The sequence below is a fragment of the Protopterus annectens genome, chromosome 12.part0 (genome assembly GCF_019279795.1).
Source record: "Protopterus annectens isolate FY-2018-M chromosome 12.part0, PAN1.0, whole genome shotgun sequence".
Classification (NCBI taxonomy): domain Eukaryota; kingdom Metazoa; phylum Chordata; order Ceratodontiformes; family Protopteridae; genus Protopterus; species Protopterus annectens.
The window spans coordinates 1517462392-1517490026 of record NC_056746.1 but is presented as its reverse complement, the minus strand read 5'-3'; the positions used below and the strand labels follow the sequence as shown (position 1 = coordinate 1517490026).

General features: G+C 44.9%; 1 protein-coding gene across 1 annotated transcript in view; it reads left to right on the top strand.

Moving 5' to 3' along the window:
* The window catches only part of SEC14L1 (SEC14 like lipid binding 1), a 1962612-nt gene that overhangs the window by 146221 nt on the left and 1788756 nt on the right, over positions 1 to 27635 (top strand). The window contains exon 4 of the mRNA XM_044089037.1: positions 11815 to 11964. Within this exon, the coding sequence (XP_043944972.1) occupies positions 11815 to 11964 (150 nt within the window). The remainder of the gene's footprint in view (positions 1 to 11814; positions 11965 to 27635) is intronic.

Sequence of the window (27635 nt, the reverse complement as noted above, 5' to 3'; positions counted from 1 at the left end):
AAAAAGTTTTGGGGGTTTTTGTTAATTCGCCTTCTCCTCCAGGAAAATTGTGTGTTCTGCCACACTTTCATCCCTAGAGCATTGGTAGAGCATAGGAGTTAAACTTATTTTAAAGGGTCTCTTGCTTTCTTCTTTTGACAGAGCTTTCTCTGTAGCATCTAAAGAGAAACCATTAAAGATATGTCATGCTTCTCTGAGCACCTTTTCTACACCCTCCAGGCCATCAGAGAAATCAGTAAAAAGGACTTATTCGGATCCTACATTTTTATCGGATCTATTGAAGAAGGAACCTGAACTCTCCAAGCCATCCCTTTCCTCCAATGAGAAAATGTGCAAAAAGCTGTCCTTTTGTCCATTAGCTTCTTCAGATCCAAAATCTCTGAAAAGTAATGATTCATTGGTTTCAAAGACCTGGGATCAGACACTAAAGTCAACCTTCCCTACTTTGCTAGAACAAGGTACCATTGGAACATTACCATAGTATATCATTGGATCCAGTTCCCACAAGAGTACCTTCCCTATTTTTAGAGAGAGCTAAATCTCCATCTGTTCTAGCTTTCTACTTTTTTAGAAGTCTGACTGAACAGGATCTGGAGAGGCTGGTGAGAAAGGTCCTCTCTGCACAGAGCCAGCCTACCCGTTTCTCGATTCCTATCCCATTGGATCAGGAGGCCCATATATGCACACCACTTCCACTACCAGTTCCTCCTTTGACTCCTGTTGAGGTTTCAGAGCTGTATGATCTGTATCGTCTGGATCCTTCTGCTTTGGAACAGAAAATCTTTGTATCTTCAGATCATAGACTTGCTCTGAGCTCTTCGGCCTACTCTGATCCGGAGAGCTCACCGAGCCAGTACTACCCCATATGGTCCAAGGTGCTGCAGTCCGCTCCAAGGGTTTCAGAGCAGTCTGTGCATCCTGCAGCCTCAGTGATGGTTAGTTCGGTTCTTACTTCAGCTTAAGGACAGCTGTCCCCCTGAACAGGATGGGACTAGGGATCAGGAGCTTGTTCTCTCTGATCCAGGTTCCTATCCCTTTCTGTGATAGTCTACTTTTATGGTTTTCGAGAGTGCTCTTTCTGCACCTCTGATGTCAGATGATGCCTACTCCCTCAGATCCCTAGTCTACATCTATTCCATCTCTGCATCTAGAGTCTCAACTGTCCTCTACAGGGACAGCTGATCGGAAAAACTCAGGCTTCCCATCAGGGTATCCCCTCCTTTCCTGTTATCTCCTTGCAGTATCATACAGAGGGGGTCCCGAAGGAGAGAACATACAAGAGGAAGTCTGTAGATTCCCCTGAATCAGTCACAGAAAATAAAAGATTTTTGATGAGAGCAAAGGGACCTTATGGTCACTTCCTGATGGTTTCGTTCAGAGACATCCTTGAGATCCTTAATCAGAGAGGTGGCTGGAATTTCAGAAACCGTTTGGTAGAATCTGCACTCCTGGAAGTGTTTGGTACTGGCCCATCTACCTCCTGGATGGTTCTGCTCTCTGAGGAGCTCATCAATTTGGTCTCTGAGGGCATGTAAGGATCCTGACACCACTGAGTCCATCCCCAGGAAGCTTGACAAAATTGACTCCCCAGTGGATAGACAATTTTAGTCCAAAGGTGTCCCTGTGGATTCCATGTTTGTGGCAGAGGCCACAAAGAAAGGTACTGGTGGAAAAAATTCCTCACTTCATCCCATCATCAAGGAGTATTGGGCAATGGACAGATTCGGAAAACATGTCTATGTCAGCGACCTTTGCCTTAATGTCTCTGAACTATTTGGCACATTTCACAAGACTACAGAGGGACCTGATTATGGAACTGTTGGACACCTTTTCAGGAACCATTGCTGAAGAGGTGTAGACATCTGTCACTTCTCATTTGGCTACCCTATAGTCCATACCAAAATCTTCCATGCGGCTGATCTCTAATGTAGCAGAAGGAGCATCAGTTGCAGGGTGTTCAGGCATTTCCATTGGGAGACGCAACTGGATGCATTTGTGTGACTTTGTGGAGCCCTTTAAGTCTTGGTTTGTCAATGCTCCCTTTCACGGCACATCTCTTTCTGGTCCCAAGAAAGAGATACATTGTCCAGGTGTGAGAAGGCTAGAACTGCCCTTTTTGTTGTGGGCATACATTTTTCCACCCTTTAAAGATCCTTTTCGAGGAATCATTGAAGTGGTGGTTGAATATGGCTCATGAAATCTCAAGGTGCTATCCAGGATGTATGTGGAGGTTCCCTCTGGGGCAGAGGGGGAGCTTTGATGGTAGACACTGCTCTCACGGCAGAGGTGGCCTGCAGAACCAAGGGTCCAGAGATTCATTTTTTGGCAAACTCTTGCAGTGCTCCTGAAAGGAGGCCCAATTTGTCCACCTGTGGAGGCAATCAAGGGTTTCTTGGCCCTGCACCAGAAAGCCTAGCTAGAAATAATAGATACTTGGGTGCAGAGAATCATTTCCAAAGTTTATATAGTACCATTTTCCCTTTGTCCTCCCAATTCAAAAAAATTCCCCGATGAGCCACCCAATCAGAGGGAACAAGCAACAATTCAAATACAAAAGCTGCTAGACGGAAATCATCCAACTTGCTCCCCAGACCAGATAGATTCCAGAACTTACTCAAGGCTTTTTAGTGCCAAGGAAATTCAGGGGACTTGTGACCAGTTCTGGATCTCAGCATCTTTAACAAATCCATTCAAAAGACCAAGTGCTGGATGGTCACGTTTGAGTCCATTGTCCCTTTTTTGAAGGGAGAAGGATGATTGGATGTGCTACAGAGGTGTCCTGAAGGTCTATCATATAAAAATGAACAGGTGGTCCAGAAGGTTCTTATGCTTCCAGCTGGGAGATGGTCATTATCAATTCTGAGTTCTACCCTTTTGTCTCACCACAGTGCCCAGAGTGTTTACCAAATGCATGGCAGTAGTAGCAGCAGCTCACTTGAGACTGCAGGGATTCTGGGTGTTTCCATACTTAGACTGGCTCATATCTGCCCCAACCAGGCATCAGGTCATCATAGCAAAAGAAAACGTGGGCCAAACTTGTACTGTACTAGGAATAGCTAAGTTATAAAAAATCTCAACTAGAACCAAATGAAGCCCTAGAGTTCATAGGGGCACTACTCGACACAAAATATAGCCTCACTTCCCCTCTCCCGAGTTAGACAATAAGAACACAAGTGAAAAAGATAGTTTCCTGTACCAGAGTTTCAGACCACGTGGTCCTTCAGGCTCTGGGGTCAATGGCGGCAGCAATAACATTAGTGCCTTTGGCCAGCTTTCACATGAGAATCCTTCAATGTATGCTGCCCTTCCAGTGGTCAACTCTTCATCTCCAAATCACCAATATAAGCAAAGGTATCTGATAAGGATTCAGTCATATCAGGTTTTATAAGGCTGTTTATTTGACTTTCTCAGCCCAAGACAATAGTGACCATGGATGCTTCCCAGTTGGGGCGGGGGGGGGGGCATAACCTAGAGAAGACGGTCCAAGGCGCCTGTTCCCCTGAAGAGGCAAATTTGCATATCATTGTTCTAGAATTGAGAACAGTACTTTTATTATTGCAATCCTTTCAGAATGCTCTTCCTTTGGAAATGGTGGCAGTACAAACAGACAACATTTCAGTAGTTTGGTACACCAACAAGAATGGAGGAACTAAATTGTATCCCCATTGTTGAGAAGTGCATAGGGTGTGGCATTGGAGAATATCTTCCAACTGCTTTCTAATACCAATGCATATTCAGGGGAAGCCCAGCATGCTAGAGTACAATCTGAGCAAGTACATATTACTACCTCACCAGTGGTCGCTCAGACAGTAGTAGAAATTATTTTTCTACAAGTGGGGCCAGCCATGCTGTGATCTCTCTGCTTCTGTCCTGAACAAGTGCAGCAGCTACTTTGCCCTGATCCCCTCCACAGGGGGAGTCCTCAAGGGATGCTATTCTTCATAATTGGCCCCCCGGTCTGCTTTATGCATATCCCCCAATTCCTTTGATCCCAAAGTTTTTACAGAGAGCTGCCATGTTGAAGAGCAAAGTTATCCTCGTTGCACCCTTTTGGCCTCTAGATTTCGTCCCCCTTCTGTGGTCTCATTTGATTCATTGATCCTGTACCCAGTTCCAGATCTGCTGTTTCACCCGACAGGCATGATACATCCAGACCTCCCCGAGCCTCAAGATAGCAGCTTGGTTTCTCTTATTTGCAGTAATAGCCAGACAACATATGCTCTCATCCCCTCTCCGCCAAATTTTATCTTCCCTCAAACCATTTGCAAGAAAATGTCATGCTAGCAAATGGAAAAGATTTGTGCACTGGCCACTTCAAAATATTATGAGCCCTTTTAATGTACCTATTCATACTATCCTGGAGTACTTGACGCTGCTTTTTAATTAGGAAGGCAGTTCAACAGTAAAGGTTTAATTAGCATAGATTTCTAATTTCTGTATGGGTCTTGATGGCTCTTCACTTGCTTTCCATAAACTTTGTAAAACCTGCAAGACACTCTTCTGTAAAGACCCCCTGTTAAAATTCTGCCATGTGACTTAACTCTGGTATTGCATGCTCTGGTCCTTCCTTACTTTGAACCTGACCATAATTGCGATTTCAAATTTCTTTCTTGGAAAATTGTTTTTAGGGGCCATTACTTCTGCCGGACTAATTTCAGAGTTTCAGGTCTTTTCGGTGAAGCCTCCTTACTTAATTTTTCATAAGGATAGAATTACATTACGAACTAATGCATCCTTTTATGCCCAAAGTAGTGTCAGAGTCCAACATTAACTAATCTATTAATCTGCCATTGCTCTTCCCAGATTATACAAAGGCGAATATTTGTTATATTTACTAGACATTCATAGGCCATTGGGTTTCTGTCTACACAGAACAAAGGACTTAACTTCAGATCAGTTATAGTTCCTTTGCTGAATGGAAATTGGGCAAGCCTGTGTCTAGAGTTTCCCCTAGCCAAATGGCTTACTAACTGCATTTCCTGTATTTACAATAAGATGAACTTGTCTTTACCTAAACAGTTGTGTGCTCACTCAACAGTGTCGATTGCAACTTCCTCAGCCTTTCGTTCAAGAGCCTCTTTGGAGGACATTAGTACGGCAACATCTTGGACTTCCCCTCACACCTTCATCTCTCATTACTAACTGGACTTGGTTTCCAGAGGTAGGGCATCCTTTGGCTTAGTGGTGCTTGGTGATATCCTTCCTTGAGGCCAACCTGGGATTTGGATAGCTGGGGACTGTCCCATGAGTTGAGGACAGAATAAAAATGGACAACATCAGATAAAGAAGTTATGTCCTTACCATAATGTTCCTATTTCATTCTTATCAGCTCTGTACCCACCGACCCCCAGCCTTAATTTTTCTGGAAGAGCAAGTGGATAGAGTTTTTTGGGTGTACTCCTCGCATTGTAAAGCTCCAGGTATAGCTTTGTTTACCTTTTCTTATAGTCTGGGTGAGGGAGATGCTCTAGAGTTCAAGGTTACCACAAGCTTTTACAGCAGCCAAGTCGGATCTGAGGGCTCTGATCCGAACCAATCAGTTGAGGAAGAATGAAAGTGGACAACACAGATTTAAAGCCAAGAGGTCTGAATACTTTAATTAGAAGCATTTTATTGGTTAATTATCGAATACTTAAATGAGTTAGAAGTATTTTATTGGTTGATTATTTAATGGTGTTTTTTTCTGATTGGTTGTTTCATTATTGGTGTGTATTTTATGTTTTTATTTTCCTAAAAGAAGTTTTGCAGAGATGGTTCAAAGCAGAAGTGCAGTTTTAGTATCTGCCCAAAATTAGTCTGTAAATGTGATAATTTTAGTTGTTTTTTGATATAGCATATAACGTTGAAGTAACAAATATTCAATAAAAGAAGCAAGTAGTCATTCACATTCCTTATACACGTTCAGCATTTTGTTCAACAAATTGTTGTAGTGAATATTTTCATGCTTTACTTACCAACTCCACCAGCATTTGAAATACCACATTTTTGTGTGCAGACTCAGTCAAGCAGGAATTCCAGGTTTGCCATTTACTGGGTGCCGTTGTATTCCTCATGCAGTTGAAGCACTCTTGTCTTTGTAATAATGAAGTATCTCAAAGCGTTACTATTATATTTTTGCACTGTATTAAAACCATGATTTAACAAAAACAGCCATTTCTTTATATTCAGCTGATACCCTTGTTTAAGGCATAAATATGACTTTGAGTATTTCATCAAGTATTTCATCAAACATCATTCTTGTTAAAACGTAGTCTGTAAGTTCTGAAGTGGCCCCTACATTGAACATGAAGTGAACAATCTCATTTCTTTTTTATTTTTATTCTCCACTACAGTCAAGTTAGCTGCCTTTTTATACTTTCCTCAGCCATTCATTCAGTATTTGAGATACAAACACACTGTTTTAGGTACTCCACTCTTCTGACTTTACCTAGAAATGTTCAGAAATTTCAGAAGGGGGTGTACTGTTGTTCTGTTGCAGACTTGAAGAAACCTCAGCAATATTAATAAATGGTTATGAATGTCAACTGCACCACCAGCTGGGAACTATAGTATAGTTCAGGTACTGAAAGCACACTGCATCCTCCTGCTGTTTATAATATTAAGATCACTGCAAAGTAGTAACAGCCATACTTTTTCTAACTGGCATTTGTTTGTACTCAAATGGTCACACTCCGTGAGCAAGGCAGTTTACACTAGTGAGCCATGAATGTTTGAAAGACTGCAAGTTCTAATTTAAAAGGTAAACCTTAACTGGTAGTGGAGTTATTGGGGAAGTAAATATTTGGAACTCTAGCTAGAATTTTATTAATTGTTCATTTAGAGCAGCTGTGTTAGCATGTGTAGTCTTTGCCTGAAGTGTTGATGGTGATGACCATTGTGTCAGTTGGTCTCGAGTAAAATCATTGAAGCACCCTTGTGCCATTTTAGTAAGGGGCATCTAAGCATTGCCATTTCTTGTTTTGAGTAGAGATCCCAAAGACTTTTTGTCATGGTTTAATTATGTTGAGATGCTCAAGGACTCTCATGTTAGTTGATTTGGACATGGATCACCTAAGCATTGTTGCGTTTTACTATGGTTTAATATGAGAACCCGTGAGTCATTTGAAGGACATGCATAGAGTCCTGTTAGTTTGGATTGGGTGCCCAAGAAGTCTAGTGCCATAACCAGCCTTGTAGTACAAAGACAGAATCCATCCACTTGCACCACCGGTGACTTTGGTTTAAGTAATGACCTTCAGTATAAGAAAGGCAGTGAGACAGGAGAAATTCAAGTGGCTATTGGCTATCACTTATTGAATTTGCCACAGTTCTGCCTGCTAGTAGAAGCTTATGCTTGGCATTACTCTTCAGAAACACTAAAGGGAGTAATGCTGTTCACTTCAACAAGTGAAGATATACTTTGATCAGGAAGAGTTGTAGAACAACATGTGTATCAAGGTCTACTTCATTGTGATGGTTCTAGCTTCTCTTTGTCAACAGTGTGTCTTGTTTGGCCTTCTTTTGTTGGATACCAGAAAGGTGACTTAGAGTGGGAACAGTGGCATACTGTTCAGGGGCTATGAGGGAACATTTAACTCCATAAGCAAGTAATGAGCTTAGCAGAGTGAGATCAGCAGGTGTTCTTGGCCCCAGAAATGATGGACCACATTGCCATTAGGGTGGGGATTGTGTGTGGACTCCTGCACAATTTGTTTTCATTAACTGAGTTTTGTATAGGTAGGTTGGGTTTGTCAAGTTATGGAATGGTTTTAAATTAAATGTAGTTTGGTTGAGATGTAATGGCCAAAAACAACTTTCAGTAATCTTTGAAGTTAGTTTTTCACACTGTTGTGCAACCTCAAGAGTTTGTATCCATGTTGGGTGATTTCTTCCCCTGGAAAGAAAATATCACTGGTGATTGCTAAAAGTGTTTTTTGGCAGATTTTTTATCCAGCTGAACAGCTTTCAATTTAAAGTCATTCACTGACTCAGCATGAATCCATTAGGTTAAGATAAGTGGTGTCTCTGTACTGTAAGAGTTAGATTGTGTTATAGGTACATAGGGGTATCTGAAGACTGTCTGTTTTTTTCTTTTATCCTCTTTTTGACCATCTAGCCACTTCAGCTTCCTGTCTTGACTATTTCATGCTATCCCAATTTCAGGCTTCTGTATTAGAGAGAGCAGAGGTACTGGAAGTCATACCAGGCTGATGGACTTTTTTTCCTGCATCCAGAAGCACCTCTTACCTTTCATTTGGTAGCAGTGTACATTGGGTACTGTGTTGGCCTTTTCCTGCACAGTGTGTGTTTGTGTGTGTTTGTGTGTGTTTGTGTGTGTTTGTGTGTGTTTGTGTGTGTTTGTGTGTGTTTGTGTGTGTTTGTGTGTGTTTGTGTGTGTTTGTGTGTGTTTGTGTGTGTTTGTGCATTTCCAAATGTATGCCAGTGCTGCAACATTCATAGGTTTATACTAGGCTATCTGCCCAAGGGCATTTATAAGCCTAGCCCAGAGTTTTGTGGCTTTCGCCACCCCTTTAGTTTGGAGGATACTCTGCCCATTATTTTGCTGTGTCTCTGTCAAGCAGTGACACTGAGATAATCCTTGGGGTATATCTGCGATCTCCCATCCATTGGTCAAGATTTCTCTTGAACAAAGCCAGCGAGGTGCTCTGCCTCACATGTACCGGGATTTTGTTCCACAGCATAGGGAGTCTCTGGGTGATGAATCTGTCCCTTCAGCACGTCCAATTTATAACCGTGTCAAGGTTTAAGTCTCCCGCCCTTGTAGTTCTGAGGGATCTAGATTTTTTGAGGTGAAGCATGTTCATCAATTCTGGGTTGGACATGGCCTTGTATGTCAGGCACAGGTCACCTCTGAGCAGACGGTAAGCGACTGAATAGAGCTGGAGTTCCTTCAGTCGGGCAGCATAAGACATATTTTTGAGACCCTTTATCCTTTTGGTGAGTAACTTTTGGGGCCTTTCCAGTTGCTGCAGGTGTCGTGTCAGATACATTCTGAATAGGGCATTGTACTCGATCATTGGTTTGATGAGTGATGAGTACAGGGGGACGATGACCTCCCTTGATCTAGATGTGAATCCCTTCATGATCAGGTGGGCAATGTAGAAGGTCTTCCTAACTACTTTGGCAACGTGAGTGTCAAACGAAAGGTTACTGTCAACCTGGGTCCCCAGATACCTGATAACCTCTTCTGTGCTTAGTGGGTTGCCGCCTATATGGTAGCTAGGGGTAACCTTGTTTTTCCCGAAGGGTATGACTGTGCATTTTTTGGCGTTTAACTTTAGGCCATGGCTCTGGCACCAGTTATCCGTTTCTATAAGACCCTTCTGAAGGATATCTGTGTCAGATGTGTTTTCAACTATGGCGCCCAGTTTGCAGTCATCTGCAAATTTGTCAGCCATAACCCTCCTGTGTTTGCTTGTACTTCTGAAAAGTAGATGCCGAACAGGAGTGGGCCCAGGACTGAGCCCTGTGGGACACCACTTGTGACAGGTTTTGAGTCTGACATGGCGCCAGCAACTCTGACCCTGTGGGTTCTGTCACTTAGCCAGTTTGCAACCCATCTTGTGACGTATGGGTTTACATTTAAGCTGATGAGTTTTTCAATGATACCTGAGTGGGGTATTGTGTCGAAGGCCTTTGCCAGGTCAAGGTAGGCTGTGTGGACTGCCTTTCCCTCATCAATGGCCTTGGTGACTGTTTCGAAAAAGTCAACCAAGTTTAAAAGGCATGATTTGCCTTTGACAAAGCCAAACTGGGTCGGATCCAAAGTCTGCAAGTCCCCTATGTCTTTATTTATGAGTTCCATTATGATCCTCTCCATAGCTTTGCAGATCAGGCTTGTCAAGCTGATGGGACGGTAATTTCCAGGGTCGGTGGAGGCACCGCCTTTGTGACGTGGGACCACAGTTGCCGTACGCCACTCCTTGGGCATGTATCCTGAAGTGAGGCTAAGATTAAACAGCTGCCCTAACTGCGGGTTTAATTCCTCATAGAGTTTGTGGAGCACACAACCGGGGACACCATCTGGTCCCATGGATGCTGTGTTTTTTGCCTTGGAGAGAGCAGTTCTCACCTGAGCATTAGAGATGTTTGTGGGGCTACAATCCTCTGGTATACATATCTCACCTTTTGGGGGGGGGAGTTTGCACTGAACCTGTCAGCCAGTATGTTGGCAATGTCTGTAGGTTCAGTAATTTTTACATCATTTTGAACTAATTCTGAGCATATCTGGGAGTTTCCTCCCAGGTTTCTAACATAGCTAAAGAAGGCCTTATGATTGTCTTTTGAGTCCTTAGTGACTTTTCTCTCAAAATTTGCCTTGGATGATTTTATGAGAGATCTTAGTTTTTTACTTATAATGATCAAAGGTGTCTTCCCTTTTAAGGATTTTGCTCTATGTTGTAGTAGCTTCCTCCTTTTGTTGTAGAGCTTGTTTATGGCTGGGGTCCACCAGACTGGACGCTTGCCTTTGGTACAAAGAGTCTTTGTTTCGTTTGGGATTGCCTGATCCATGCAGTCCTGTAGGTGCTGGTAGAAGGCATTTGTAAGTGATTCAGTGGCTTGAGTAATGGTTTCCACAGGCTCGGGGGCCTTAAAAGAGACCACACCAGTCTTTAGAAGTGTGAAGTCGGCTTTTGAGAAGTTCTTCACTGTGGTCTTTTTTATCTCAGGTGGGGGCGGGATGTGGACTTCCAGTGAGATTAGTTTATGGTCTGATCTCACCAGTGAGGGGTATACTTCCGGTGTTGAACATTGTGACCCCATGTTCGTGATGTTGAGATCTAGTATGTTTTCTCCTCTTGTGGGGATGGTGACTAGTTGTTCCATGGCATTTGAGTTTATGAACTCTAGGAACCTTTGGGCTAGAGTGTTTGGGCTTGAGTAGTGATCCCAGTCTATATTCGGGTAGTTGAAGTCACCTAGTATGATGGTGTTTGGAGATGCATTTATCCCCTCCAGTGTTTTCAGGAAAGCTATGTGAGGTTCCTGAGATTGAGAGGGTGGCCTGTAACATGCTACAAATTGCAGAGCAGTCTTGCCTATGGTTAATTGCACCTGGATGGTCTCAGATGCATCGTGCGTTGCCACCAACCTTGAGGTGTGGGTGTCCTTGATGAATATAGACACCCCCCTCCTTTCTTGGTGTTGTCCGGATTTTGGGGCCGGAACGCATGATATGAGGTAAAGCCTGATAGTGCCGGGGTGCTCTCGGGAGCCTTGAGCCAGGTTTCAGTCACAGCACAGACATCGATGTTCTCCATACTGAGAAGGGCCTCGAGACTTCACTGACCTGTACTTCTATCCTCCACCATAAGTTTTTACCCAAACAGTACTTCTACATCACATTATATTCCCTCCAGACATGGTCTTGGTTTTCAAGCATGGAATGGTGATTTTTAGTCATGGAGCTGTATCCCTTTTTGTTGTGGAGTAGACCTCTTGGCTGATTTGCAAGGGAGCTTTGCTGGGTAATTCTACTTTTATTCATAACCTTCCTCAGTTGCATTTTGTTGATTATTGTAAACCCTAAACTCCTTCACAGCTTTCTTAATTAATGTTTTCCATTGTGTTTAAAATGTGAAACCTTTCTTGTTTTTTGTGGGAGATCATTAAGTTCTTTTTCTTATTGTTTCATTATGTTCTTATTTTGAGTGTGTGAGTATGCACCAGCCTGTATCCTGCAGCTTGTCATGCTGTGCATTGGAAAGGCATAAGCACAATGAGAAAAGAATTGCACAAAGTCTTCAGTAAGTAAATGAGTACAGTGCACATTCTTGGTGCTGAATTGATATGACAAACTTTTTCCCCCAACAGGCTTATGAAAGACGTTTTCCAACATGCCCACTAATTCCGATGTTTGTGGGCAGCGATGTTGTCAACGAGTTCAAGAGTGAAGATGGAGCAGTTCATATTGTTGAGAGACGGTGTAAGCTAGACGTAGATGCACCACGACTACTGAAAAAGGTATGGGTAATAACTTTGTGCATGCTTGGGGTTTGAGAAGGGCAGGTAGGAGGTCCTTCACTTTGCTCTGAAGAGTGAATTGTCTGCTTTCAATGTTGGAATCCTTTAGTATGATTCATAGTAACTGTGATTTCACCAGCTGTGTCCTGATAGTCTATAATCCTTAGTTGTTATAACCATACAAAATAGGGGATTGATGTCCTTTCCTGCAGTTTAAGCATAGGCATCCTGGGAGATGATAGCTGAGATGGAGACTGCCTGGATTCACACAGGAACACCTGCTGTTGTCCAAGGACCCCACTGCCTATACCTGACAGTGGATTGTTTTGTAGTTGCAATACTCTAAAGATGACTTGTAGACCTTACCTGCAAGGTGCCTGCTGATGTTAAGACATGGGTAGCTTAGGCTACTGCAGCTGTGATCAGTGTCCTATCCCTTCTGACTGGACAGCTTCATAAAGTTGTTGCAGCTGTCAGGAACTTGAGCAGAGCTCCATAAAAGATTAGTTGGATCCTGAAAAACTTCACACTTTTTTTCTTTTGCCAATAAAGAGTGCTCCTTCGGTGTGCCTCTTGGAACTGTAAGCTGACGTTCTTGCAAGGGTAGATAAGTCCCCTGTTGGGGAGACCTTCCACTAATTTTGATTTTGTGAGGAAAACTTCTGTTTTTGTATGACGGACTTGGTAGGAAACTTGATTTTGTGGGATTGTCATTGCATTTCAAAGCAAATTCTTTTGTCGATGTTTGTGTGTACTTTTTGTGAAGAAAAGTTTTTATTTTGACTAGAATTTTATCCAGTGCTTCTGTTTGTGTTTGGGACAGGGTACTGTGCTTTTGTTTATTACCTCGGAACCACTTGATATTAAGACGTAAGTCACTGTTGCAGTAGCATGAGCTGTAAGAGGTACCATTAGTGCTCTCCAGCTGTCAGGAGCTGGAGCGATTTGCTATAAAAGAGCAGTTGGAGCATCAAAATAGTTTTTCCCCACTAAAGGGAGTGCTTCAGTGGGCTCCATGGAGATGCCGGCTGGCTAGTGATCTTTAAGTGCTGGGCAGACAAGTACCTGTTTTTGAAAGCCTTCCACTGTCTATTTTGAGAAAACTGGTGTTTTTCTTTTGAAATTATTGTTTTTAGTTAGAAAAGTGTTTTCGGACTATCATTACATTTCTAACAGTCTTATGTTAATGTGAACCTTCTGTGAGGAAAAGTTTTACTTTTGACTAAAATTTTACTTTTGTTTTTGAAGTTTTCTGTGTTTTGGGCAGGGCAGTGTGCTTTTTACTAGACTGTCGGTGTTTAATTGCCTCAGAACCACTTGATGTTCTTAGTCTTTAACTGTTGCAGTCATCACACTTGGGTTATCCTGCTAGGGGTAGCTCTCAGTTGGCCTGAATACCAGCGGCTTAGTATTTCTGCGTCGATTGCAGTCACTTCACGACTGAAGTCAGGTCGTCAGGGGTATAAAAACGGGCAGCTGATACCATTACATCAGTCTTTCTTGGCGAGGAGCCTGAAGCAGAAGCATGAATGCCGGTAGGCTGCTACCTGAATTTTCATTTATGAATTTGAATCATCCTGAAGTCTTCTAAAGCCAAGTACCCCTTGAGGATCCTTTTTTCTTGTTCTGACCGATGTCAGAAAAAGTTAACAGTTGTCTCGTCTGTGGAAAGCAAATACCACACAGAGATTTCCATTCTTACTGCATCACCTGTTTAGGCCCAGACCACAATGTCCCTTGCTGTCGGTTTTGTGCTTTGTTCAACTCCCGAACTATTCTTTGTTGGGCCCTTATTGTAACTAAATAGTTTAGTTTTCCATCTCCATAGTCCAAATTAGCTTCGGTAAGCCATCCAACTACCGATCTTCCGAAAAAATTTGAAGATAGACAGGCTGCACAGGTCCAAAACTGCCGACTATGCTTATAGTCGCCAGTTCACCAGTACTCAGTGAGGCGCTTTCGCAGCCCCTGATGCCCTCATCGATGGATTCACAGGCCGCTACTGAGACCCATTTGGAGTCTTCTTTGACTACAGAACCTGCGGATGTCTCTACTTTGGATGGGTCCAGAGCCACTGTGCAGGCACCGGCTTCTGAGGAAGTTCTTTGCATTACCGATATTCAACACAAACTGACAGCTTCTTGCTATGCTGTCCAAAGATGCCTGGTTAGCCACCCTAGACTTAAAAGAAGCCTATGTGCACATCCCTATCGGGGACTCGTGCAGGAAATATCTACGTTTCAGGGCAGGATCTATGCATCATCAGTTCTCTGCACTTCCCTTTGGCTTATCCACTGCTCCCAGAGTCTTCACAAAATGGCTGGCCATTGCTTATTGCAGATGGAAAAAAATTCAAATTTACCCTTACTTGGATGATTACCTAATTCAGGCAGACAGGAAAAGCTGTTGCAGCACCTGACATTTATAAAGAACCTTCTAACCTCCCTGGGGTACACTGTCAATGAAAAGAAATCAAAACTAGTCCCAGTCAAAAGATTGTATTCCTGGAAGTAAGCTTGAACACAGCGTCCCAGATGGCTTTCCTTACTCCAGAAAAACAAGCCGATCTAACAGGCTACTTCGTTCAAATGGCCACCAGAACCCAGTTATCTGCAAGGAAAGTCCTGCAGGCCTGAGGGTTTATGGCCTCTTGTATTCTACTTATTCCATATGCCAGACTGCATATGAGGAAACTTCAGTGGTACTCGAGTCTTTGGTGCCTGTGATGCCCTTACCCTGGCCCAAACATCAAGGAGCCTCAATCCTCACCACTGACACCAGAGAGGGTGACTCCTAGATGAGGAAAGGATAACTAATACACACAGTGAAGTACAATTTCCCTTAAGTGCACACAGAGGTCACAGTCAGTCTGGGGCTGATTGCTTTTCCTTGCTCACCAGGTCCCCATTAAGACTTCCCACTGGCAGAGCTATAGGGTCCAAGTCTCAGCCTAGCTGGGCAAGCTAAAACCTCCAGTACCCTCTCTGTCCAACCAGTGCTTTGTCTCCCTGCCCAAGTAGCTGACACAACACACACACACTTTGAGAAGAGGTTATACAACCACACAGACCCTCCTAGGAAAAGGCTAGCACAGGGTCTCCAGCTTTCCCCTATTACCCAGACCATACAGTAGTAGTTCCTGCCACCACCCAGCTAATAATTATAAGCTACTAAAAGGCACTTAAAAGGGTGTCCAATTATTACTGTGCAATATTATAATCCAGTGGTAGTATGACTAGACAGTCGAGGCTTAATTTGGAGCGACTTAGACAGTAAAATCTGAAATATGTAATTTACTTTAGAGGTTAAATTACCTCTATATAAGCCAGCCACAGGTAAAGGTTTTAAAATATTTAATAGTGAATAATTAAAACACAAGACAAAACTACTACAGTACAATGCTACACAAGTTCAGCAATCACACAAACTTAAAACAATATCGCAGGAAAGATCTGATTTCAAAAGAAAAATACTTGGGAATAGTTAAACTTAGAAGAAAGTTAGACTAAGAGAAATCACAGTGCTCTAATCCCACTTATTTACATAAAGCATAAGCAATGCTGGGTTAGATGTCTCAGGATCAAAATGCTTCGCAGTCTCTCACTCAACAATAGTTTTTAAACACTAACCAACAGCACTCTTAAGACCCTCCCAAATTACATCATTTTGACACTTAGTTTGGAGTTCTCAGGCCACAAACTGCATTATTTAGCAAGCTAACACCTGCTCAGGAGACTACAACAGCAAAAGGCATTTCACATATACACTCTAGCAGAAACCAGAGCAATTAAGCACCTTCCATATGTAAATTCTGGCCCTTAACTTTAACCTTAAAACAATGGGCATGAAACCTTCATCCAGACTCACTGGAGCCGACTTGTAAAACATCAGAGATTCATAAGATCTTTTCAGCTTCAAAAGACACATTTGAAATGCTTGGTTTGGTTTTCCTTACAGCAGATGGCAATATTGCAACAATCTTTAAGTTCACATTTTACAGTGTTTTCTTTCATTTAAAAACACAAGCCTGTATTTTACATTTATTTATACAATTGATAGAATTATGTATCAAATTCTATTTGACTAGGCTGGCAGCCTTTGCCCATCTTCCTCCAATCTTCACCCCCCCCCCCCCCCAGGGGAACTCAAGGTAGTTTCTCAAGTGACTCCGCTCGAGAGGTTTAGGTCTATCTGGGTGTACCTCACCCCATTCCCTGTCTTGAGAGCCCATCTGCATTGGCATATCATATGCTTGCAACCCCAGGCTCCATCTTAGCAACTTGGCATTTTGCTGACTGGCTCTGTTTAACCATATTAGAGGGTTGTGAACTGTCATTACAGTGAATTTTCTTTCATACAGGTAAGGCTGACGTTTCTGCAATGCCCACACTATAACTAGGCATTCCTTTTCTACAGCTGCATAGCATTCCTCCCTGGGTTGGAGCCTATGACTGAGATAAACCACTGGATGCTCTTCCCCCTCTGCTGAAATCTGGCTAAGTACAGCCCTACCCCATGGTTCGAAGCATCCACCTGTACAACACCTTCTTTGCTGTAATCTGGACTGGCTAACACAGGGGGTCCTCCCAAATCTTTTTTTAAGCTTCTGAAATGCCTACTCACATGCTGGGGTCCACACTACCTTATCTGGCCTGTTCTTCCTTGTCAGGTCTGTGATGGGAGCAGCTATGGTACTGTAACTAGGGACTAACTTTCTGTAGTACCCTGCTGTCCTGAAGAATGCCCTCACCTGCTTTTTGGTAACAGGTGCAGACCATGCCTGAATAGCTTCCACTTTGGCAGGTTCTGGCCTCATCTTACCACTCCCCACTCTATGTCCTAGGTAGGAGACCTCTGCCATACCCACCTGACATTTGCTCGGCTTAATGGTCAACCCTGCCATCTGTAGTCTGCCCAGCACCTCCCTGACATGCTGAAGGTGCTCTGGCCAGGAATGGCTGTGGATGGCAATATCATCTAGGTAAGCAAGGGCAAACCATCCTGCTCCTGCTAGGATATTATCTACCAGCCTCTGGAAAGGTTGCTGGGGCATTCTTCATCCCAAAAGGCATCTTTGTGAACTCGTACAAGCCAAAAGGAGTCACAAAGGCTGACTTCTCTCTAGCACTGGGAGTCAAGGGCACCTGCCAATAATCCTTGGTAAGATCAGTGGTTGTAAGATACTTAGCCCCACCCAGCTGCTCTAGGGCCTCACATGTCCTAGGCATGGGATAAGCATCTGACTCTGCGTGACTATTTAATTTCCTGTAACCCACACAGAACCTGGTGCTACCATCCTTCTTTGGCACCAACACCATTGGTGAGGCCCAGGGACTGTTGGACTCTTGAATCACTCCTAGTTCCAACATCTTCTGTACCTTTTCTCTCAGTCTGTTTGACTCCCTCAGGCACCCTATAAGGGCTTAATAGGCCTTTGAGGTATTGTATCCACCTGGTGCTGCACCAGGTAGGTGCACCTTAGATGTTCATCGTGCATACAGCTGCAGTCATAACAGATGGGTTCTCCTGCCGTCAGGCGGGTCCTTGGTCGGCCGAATTCCAAAGTCTAGGTCCAGCGTCGGTTGTCGTCGCTTCTTCCCTGACGTCAGTGCGACAGGGGTATAAAAGAACCAGCCGACGCCATTTTCTTCAGTCTTTCTTGCCGCGTGGTGCCTGAAGCAGAAGCAGTTCGCAAGTGCCGGTCGGCCAGCTCCTGAAATTACGAAAATTTTGCAACCGAAGTCTTCTTGAAAGCGAAGTACCCCGTTGGGGAAGCTTTTCTTGCCTCAGACCGATGTCAGACAAAGTTAATAATTGTATTTCATGTGGGAAGCAAATACCGCATAAGGATTTTCATTCCCTCTGCATTCCTTGCTTAGGCCCAGACCATGATGTCTCGGCCTGTCGTTTTTATGCTACATTCAACAGACGCACCATTAAGCGTCGGGCGGAGTTCGCCCAACGTTATTTTGGCAAAAAATGTAATTACATTATGTCGTCGGATACTCCGACTCCAGTTTTGAGTAAAAGACGCAAAGATAAGGACCGGCATACGAGGTCCGCGGCTTCTACCGACACCACGCCAAAGCCGACTACAGGTGGTCCGGTTCTCAGTGAAGCGCCTACGCAGCCCCTGACTACCGACGACACTTCATTGGCGGTGTCTACTGTACCTGAGGTCGCAGGCTTCTCGGCCCACACCCCGACTACCGATACCGAAGCCACTCTAGGTGGTGAAACTCAAAGTTTAGACAGGTCTGCCACCTCTCAAGGTGTCTTCAGGCCTTCCTCTTCTTTTTCCATCAAGGCTTTCACTAAGTCTAAAGCAGCCATGCATTCTAAGAGACAAGCTCCACAGGGCCCTTCTCCAGGCCCCATGCCTAAAAAACAGATGCTCAAAATGGCTGAGGATTTGATTACTCTTACCAGGGGTTCTCAACCCCCCCCCCCCCGGACAAAAGGCCCAGAGTGGAGGAAGAATCCCCCTCCTCGGACCAGGCCTCCATTATTTCAGAGCACTCTGATGAACAGGAACATTCATACTCCCCTTTTGAAGATTCTGATGCAGAGGAGTCCATTCCCTCTGTCCCCTGAGGATTACTCTTTTGGGGAAACCTTGCATACCTTGAGGGAACACTTCCACTGGGAAGGCCAAGAGTACTCCGACTCCAAGAAAAGGCTTAGGGATTTTCTCTTGCTCCCTCAGCACAGGCCTCTGGCTATACCTCCTGTCTTAGACATTCTAGATTATGTGTATTCGGAGGCCTGCCTTAACCCAGACTCTCTACCTCCAGCCCCAGTCAAGCCTGACAGGTACTACCGGGTTCCTGACTCACACCAATTCTTATACAAAAGCCATGCGGCTGACCCAGAAACCATTTCACAGGGCCCCAAGGGAATTAAGGCCTCCACTGCTAAAAATCCATTACCTTCAGAGAGAGATTCCAGAGCTTTAGAAAGGTGGGGAAAAAGGTATACACCTCGGCCACCTTAACCATGAGGGCATTAAACTGCCAATTCCATATGTTAAAGTACCATCAGTTTCTGTTATCACAGTTGAGAAGCAAAATGTCACAACCTGAACAACCAGACTTGAAGGAGTTGCAGGATTTGATGCATAGTGCAGAACAAGTGGGTAAGCATACCTTGCAATGTGGTTTTGATGCTCTAGAGGCCTCTTGTAGAGCTGCTGTTACAAGATCAGTCATACGTAGACATGCCTGGCTCAAGGAGCAAACCTTACCAGATCATGTCAAAGCTAAATTACTAGATGCCCCTCTACAAAAAGATGTATTATTTGGTGTTAAAGCTGAGGAGGTATTAAAGAAAATGGAGGAAAAGGCTAAATCAATGCAAACGGTGAAAGATTTCCTACAGGTACAACCTCCACGTTTCAGTAGAAATTGGCCTTCCAAAAATTGGTCCTTTCCAGCCATGGACAGATCCCAAAGAGGTAGATACAGGCGCCCGAGGGGCAGAGGGCAATTTCAAGGATCATTTAGAGGCAGACAATGGCAAACTCCTACACAAAGAGGTGGTGAGGATAGTTCACAGCCATTCAGAAAGCAAACCCAATGACTTTCCCCTTTGCATGCCAAGCAAGGCTCAAATGGCAGCACCTTTAGGCGGAAAGCTGGCATTATTTTTGAAAAATTGGCATATTGTCACAAAAGACAAATGGATCCTGGACATTATAAACAGAGGCTACAGATTCCATTTTCACACCCTTCCAAAAATGAGGCATGCCAAACCTGCCACACAATCAAAGGGCAGAGGCACAAAGACAAATTTCAGATCTCATGGACATGAAAGCTATTCAAGAGGTACCTACACAAGAACAAGGTCAAGGTTTTTATTCCAGACTATTGCTGATACCAAGGAAGGGAAAAGATTGGAGACCTATTTTGGACCTATCCATCCTAAACACAAATTCAAGATGCTCACATTACAGCAGCTTCTTCCCATGCTGGGCAAGGAGTCTTGGCTGGTAACATTGGACCTCAAGGAGGCATACCTGCATGTCCCAATCAGACAAGATTTCATTAGTGTACTCCTTGAAGGCTAAGGCCGAGACGTCAGAGAGAGAGAGAGAGAGAGAGAGAAGTCTGCAATAAATTATTTTTTGGTGGATCCTACTTCGTTTTTTTTTCCTTTTGGTGTGCTTTTGGTTGTGCCAAAGATTGCATTAGATACCTCAGATTTCTTGCAGGTTCAACCCATTATCAATTCTCTGCACTGCCCTTTGGCTTACCTACTGCGCCCAGAGTATTCACGAAATGCCTGGCATCAGTAATTGCCTACTGCAGACTTCAAGGGATACAAATATACCCATATTTGGACGACTGCCTGATCCAAGCGGACAGCAAGCACATACTTCTGAAACATCTGGCTTTTGTAATAATGTTGTTGAATTCTCTGGGATACACAGTCAACCAAAAGAAATCAAGGCTAATACCCTCTCAAAAAATAATTTTCCTGGGTGCCAACTTGGACACAAACACCCAGATGGCCTACCTCACGCTAGAGTAACGGGGGCAACTAACTCAATACTTCAGAAAACTAGCAAATTTCACCAGATTGACTGCAAGGAAAATCCTGCAGGCTCTGGGATTCATGGCATCTTGCATCCTACTAATCCCATGTGCAAAGCTGCATATGAGGAAACTTCAATGGTACCTGAAAAACCTATGGTCTCAACACAGCCACAGTTTGGAAACAATAATACCACTGATTCCATGTCTTCAGAAGGAATTTCTGTGGTGGGCTCAAGCATGCCAAAGAAACACAGGTCTCCCATTCTGCAAGCCTCAAGCAAATCAAGTCATCACAACAGACACCTCGGACTACGCCTGGGGGGCGCACATGACAGATCGGTGCATTCAGGGCAAATGGTCCCAAAAAGAAAAGCACCTACACATCAATCAAAAGGAAATGCTAGCAGTAATAAATGCTATTATAGCTTTCAAAGACCTTCTGCATCCAGGTCAACTATTGATAAGGACAGACAACACCACAGTAATGTGGTACATAAACAGGGAGGAACCCATTCATACCCCCTATGCAGGCTGACCATGTCACTTTGGAACATGGCTCTGGAATTACAAATCTAACTTCAAGCACAGTACTTGCCAGGCAAGGAAAACACGCTGGCAGAAACCTAAGCAGAAATATTACAGATCCACACGAATGGAAGTTGCATCCTCCAAGTTTTTACAGAGATAATTCAGGCATGGGGAAGGTCAGACATAGATCAATTTGCCTCCCACAAAAATCACAAATTGACAAAATTCTGCTCAAGGACTTTTCATCCACAGGCCTGGAGAGTGGACGCTCTCTCTTTCAGTTATGCCTTTCCACCTCTTCCTCTGCTGCCCAAAGTTCTATTAAAAACCAGAGCAGACAGATCAAAGATGATTCTCATTGCTCCAGACTGGCCAAGACAGCAATGGTACCCACTCCCGAGGAGCCGGACGCATTCCCCACCATGGACCCTACCTCTAATGCCTCTTCTTCTGACTCAGCACAGCTTCAAAACTCTTCACAGTCAGCTGAAAACACTCAATCTGGCCGCATGGAAGATTCCTTAACTTCACAACAGACCCTACTCTCCAAGGAGGTGCAGGATGTCATTTTGGAGGCCAGAAGGCCATCTACTAGAAAAGCTTACTCCGCAAAATGGAAACTGTTTTGTGCCTGGAATGAGAAAAAGGGCCAGAATCCTGGAATACTGAATTTACCTCAATTACAGTATCTAACTGAGCTACTAAGCAGTGGACTTTCATTCTCCTCCATCAAAATCCATGCCTCAGCCATTTCTGCAGAATACAACACTGATCCTCCTCTATTCTCTCACCCCCTCTTAAGACAGTTCCTCAGAGGGGCTAAGAATATAAAACCCCCAAGGAAACAACCAATACCTACTTGGGACCTCAATTTCATTCTAGAAAAGCTGACCTTGCCTCCTTTTGAGCCAGCTGCCTCAACAGATTTGCAATATTTGTCCTGGAAAACAGCCTTCCTTCTGGCTATCACCTCAGCTTGCAGGGTATCGGAACTACAAGCCCTCATTGCTGTGCAGCCCTTCATCATTTTCCATTAGGACAGAGTTTCCTTACAAACCAATCCGTCCTTTATGCCAAAGGTGGTATCCAGGGTAGCTTTGAATCTGGCTATCCACTTACCTACCTTTTACCCTAATCCTCAAAACAAAGGGGAGAGACTACTACATTCCTTGGACATCCACAGACAGCTGCATTATTATTTGGACAGAACAAAGCCTTTCAGAAAATCAGAACAATTCTTTGTGTCCTATGCTATAGGAGCTCAAGGGAAGCCAATTTCTAAACAGACCATCTCAAAATGGATAGCCCACTGCATACGCTTTTGTTACTCTTTTCATGGTAAAACTGTGCCTGCAGGCATCAGATCTCACTCCACAAGGGCCACAGCTACCTCTGCAGCTTTCCTCAGAGGAGTTCCTACCAAAGATATTTTGGAAGCAGCCACTTGGAGTTCTGTGCATACCTTCTCCAAGCACTACCACCTACCATTATACTCCAAAACTAGAGCAGGCTTTGCCACTGCAGTCTTGCAGGGCATCCTGGCTCCTCCTAGTTCCACCTAGTGCCTACCACCCCTTTTTTAGCTTTGGGATTCTACCCATCTGTTATGACTGCAGCTGTATGCACGATGAACATAGTACAGTTTTGTACCTACCATAAATGTAGATGTTCGAGTGCTAATACAGCTGAAGTCCAGGTTTCCCTCCCTCCTTCCCCTCTTGGGACAGGCCTATTGGCTAGCACCTCCTCATACAACCTGATTGGGGTATTCATTTATGGTGTATTTGCTTGCAACTACTGTTTTTTGATTATATTGCATTGCATTATTACATAAATTTATGTATTGCCTTCCTTCTGGGGGCACCTGACATATGGGGCAAGAAAAACTGAAGAAAATGGCGTCTGCTGGTTCTTTTATACCCCTGTCGCACTGACGTCAGGGAAGAAGCGACGACAACCGATGCCAGACCTAGACTTTGGAATTCGTCTGACCGAGGACCCGCCTGACTGCAGGAGAACCCATCTGTTATGACTGCAGCTGTATTAGCACTCGAACATGTACATTTATGGTAGGTACAAAACTGTACTTTTCCCAGTGAACACATCCCCAAATTCCTGCAACACTGCTCGGATTTCTCAAACCTGGGTAGGAGATAGCTGCTGGGATATTGCTACCCCTTCCACTGAGGTGTCAGCCCGAGCCTCACTGAGATCATCAGTCCCCAGATCTCCCTTAGACTCCTCCTGCAATCCAGTGCAAATGCTTAGCACAAGGTTTTCCCTAGCATGGTAAGGTTTCATCATGTTAACATTGTACAGTTAGTGCCCCTACCGTCTGCCTAGCACTTCCACCATGTAATTAATATCCCTTACCTTTATTACCACCTTGTAGGGTCCCTCCCAAGGTGCTTGCAGCTTGTTGTGTCTGACAGGAATAAGAACCATTACCTCCTGCCCTACAGCATATTCCCTAGCTCAAGCATTCCTGTCATACCACACCTTTTTCTGTTGTTGGGCTTCTGCCAGGTTCTCTTGGGCCAAGCCAATGAGTTCCCTGAGCCTTGTCTTGAGGTTTAGGACGTATGCCAGAACAGACTCCTTGTGAGACTCACTCATGTTCCCACTCATCTCAAATTAAATCTAGAGGTCCCCTCACCCTATGCCCATACAGCAACTCAAAGGGTGAAAAACCTGTGGATTCATGGGGGACCTCACTGTAAGCAAACAGATGGGGCAGATATTTGTCCCACTCCCTCTTAAACTGATCTGCAAATGCCCGTAGCATGGACTTGATTGTAGAGTTTAACCTCTCAACAAGACCATTAGTCTGGGGTTGGTAGGGGGGTGGTCTTCATGTGCTTCACCCCACAGGACTTCCACAGACAAGCCAGCAGGTCTGACATGAAATTGGCACCTCTGTCAGACAGTATTTCCTTTGGGAAACCTACCCTTCTGAAAATATCTAGCAAAGCATTTGCCACCTTCTCACTCTCAATGGAGGACAAAGCCATTGCCTTAGGGTATCATGTAGCATAATCTACAATCACTAGGATATACTGTTTCCCTGTGGAACTTTGGGTACTCCAAAGACCCACAATTTCCATAGCTACCATCTGAAATGGCTTTTCAATCACAGACAAAGGCATCAAAGGACCTCTCACCTTGTCTCTTGCCTTGCCTACCTTTTGGCACTGCTCACAAGTCCTGCAGTACCTTGTTACATCTCTGGAAATTCCAGGCCAATAGAAGTTTTGCATAATATGCCTCTTTGTATGTTTTATGCCCATGTGACCTATAAAGGGAATATCATGGGCTGTGGCTAGAAGCGCCAGACAGTAAGCTCTAGGAACTACCAACTGCTGTACTCTCTCACCTTCTAGCCCTCCCTCAGAGGTCCACTATCTGTACAATAACCCTTTGTTCCAGTATACAGATCCTCCCTTCCCTTGGGAATCAGGTGCCTCCCTAGCTGCCTGCCTCTGGGCTTGCAATGTAGGGTCTGAGAGCTGAGCCTGTCTCAAGTCTCTCCTTATAACCCTTCCCAGCTCCCCTTCCACAGGAAGTCTGGCATCCTCTGACAGCGGTGCCTCACTGTCAGCCTGGGTACCACTACTCACCTCTACCTTTGCAGTTACCCTGTCCAAGGGAACATCAGTACCCACAAGCAGCTGTGGCTTACATTCCGTCTCACTGCTACAGCGTAGCTCACTCTCTGAAGTAATCACCTCAGCAGGCCTGCCTGCAAGTATGCAGTCTGTCTGGGTCTCCCCTAGGCTACCAGACCCACGTGCTTGTCTCCTAGCCTCACTGCATGTAACTGCATAAGTACATAGTACTGCCTCATCCAAATCCTTCCCTCTCAGGACATTTGCAGGATGGTAGTTCCATACCCCTGTTGTCTCAAGATAACCCACTGTTGGCATTTTGTCTTTCCCACTTACTGGCTCTTTCACCTTTTGTTCCCCACCTTGCCTTCATGGACACCTGTATGCCACATGGCCACACTGGTTGCATTAAAACATGTAACCCTAGCTCCTGGATGTATACCTGGACTAGTGGCTTCCCCTGCTACTGGTGGATTCTGTTGGGGCAGTCTGTGCTGCTCACCATGGGTTCCTTTAGTCCCATGAGCAGTACTGGGGGTCCCTTTCCTGTGCACGGCTGCCCTGCTTGCTAGGTATAGATCTCCCTTCTTCACAAACTTCTCTGAAGTTGCCTGAGGACATGAGGATCTGGTTAGCTGATAGAGAGTATGCAAAGTGCTAAGGGCTTGTTCCCTTACCAAAAGGTCTGCCAGCTCTTCAAAAGTGGTGACCTGACATCCACTCACCCAGCTGTGAAAATAAGTGCTCAGTTCAGCAACATATTCATACATTTTCATCTGCCTTGCGTCTATGCTCACAAAACTTTTTCCTATACATTTAAGGTGTTAGCTTAAAACATTCCAACAAGTGTCTTTACAGTAGTATAATCAAAACAGTCAGTGCTATGCACTTTTGCTAAAAATTAGATGTTATGTGATCCTATCTCGCCTACATTCTGACTGATGGGTTCGGAGCCGATCCCTCGGCTCCGACTCGGCACGCTTATGCCAAAGAGCGAAGTCTCTTATTGGCTGAGCTTACTATATCCCAGGATGCACCACTACCAGTCCCCCAGATCTCGTTTGCCGCTAACAAGCGAAGACGTGGTCTCTAGCTTGGCTGAGCTAAGTAGTGTTTTTTCACTTACTTTCCTGTCAGGAATTTCTTTAAAATTCAACAAAAAGCTGTTTTAACAGCTATCTAGTGGATTTTGTGTATGAATGAGTATTTTTCCTTGGTAAAATATTGTGTGGTGACTGTGTTTTTGTCAGACTAGAGGTTCCCTTCGGAGTTGAAGGGCCTTCCCCTGTCAGTTCGTTGTTCGGCTAATTCCCTAATTTTTTAGGGGTTTTGGATCCGTTACTTCCTTTTGGTATTGTGATTAGTCCTTGTTAAAAAGAAGAAAAAAAAAGAGAGGAAAGAAAATTCTTCAGTGTTAGTCAGTGTGTTTGTGTTTCTTCTTGACTAGTTCACTGTATTTGGATTGCCATAATTTCACAGGCTCCTAGGCCTTCAGGATTTAAAAAGTGCACTAAGTGCAGTTTTAAGATGTCGATCACAGATGACCACTCTCTCTGTGTGTATTGTTTGGGCGCCAAACATTTACAGGAGTCCTGTAGTGTGTGTCATGCTTTTTCCTCGAGGGTCCTCCAAGAGAGGAAAAATAAACTTATATTAAAAGGCCTTATTAAACCTTCATTTGAAGAGGCATTAGCTTCTCTCCTGCTCCTGCTAAAAAGAAAAGGGCGTCGGCTCTGACCAGTCCGTCGGAACCGACCGCCAAAAAACATAGGCAGGCTTCTCCTTCGGCTCCACGGACTTCGGAGCCGAGGGCGGAACGATCTGCCTCGATGCCTCCAGCCTCGGAGCCGTCGTCTGGGGCATCGAGAGGCGGGTCATCTTCATCGGCTCCACTGATCTCGGAGCCGATGAAGGTTGTCCGCTCAGACACTTCCTCCTCGGCGCCGAAGCCCTCTTCGGCACCGATGAAAATTGGTTCGGACATTCCTTCGGCGCCGATAATTGTAGAGTCGATTCGGAGCCGGTCCCCTAGTCCCTTGGAGCTGTTGGAGAGGCCTACTCGGACCCATTCGGTCTCTTCCAGGTCATCAAGGATGTCAGATTCGGACATGGACAGGGTGCTCCAAAGACTGTTCCAGTCCCCAGTCTTTCAGAAATTTGTTTCGGCTCTGACCCAATTGGCTTCGGAGCCGATAGCCCACTCCATTGCCATTCCTCCTCCGACCTCTTCGGCTCCGTCGGAGCAGGTGCTGATGGAGCCAATAGAGATCCTAGGGTCGGCTCCGACCCTTACTCCAACCCGCCTTGGTCCGAGTTTAGCACACGGACTTCTTCGGCCGGACCGGGGTGACGTTTGGGACCAATGCTGTCGGTTCCGAGCCTCCCTCTCGGTGCTTCGCCCGGGACTTCCGTCTGCTATCATGGCTCGGGACCGGACCCTCCCAGGATTCTGGGGTCCGGCTTTCAGAGCTATGAGGAGTGCCTTGGCCAAGTCTTCTTGAACATCTCTCGGCTTTACCGGCACCTTCCTGGGCATGGAGACTGGGTCTTTGGCAGTTCCCCTGTTTCTAGGCAGCGGAGCCCGGGGCCTGAGGTTACCCCACTGGGGTTCCCCTCCTCCTGAGGGTTCTTCGAGTTGTCTTGAGGAGCCCCAAGGAAGAGATCGTGCAAGAGGAAGCACGTGGACTCCCCGAGTGTCTTACATCGGACACTGATCTTGATGATGCGGAGGGGTCCCCAAAGTCGCCCTCGGATGATGTCTCATTTGCAGACATTCTAGAGATCCTTAAACGAGGCGGCTGGAATTCCAAACCCCCCTCCGCTGATGAGTTGGTGTTTCTCAAGGCCTTCAGGGCTCAGCCCTCCGCCTCCTGGGTGTCTCCGCCCTTCGACGAGCTCCTGGATTTGGTTTGTCGGAGCGTGGGAACATCCAGATACTGTGGAACCAGTGCCTTCGCCCTAACAAATTTTTGTCTGCCCCACCCGAGAAGGAGTTCTTGACGAA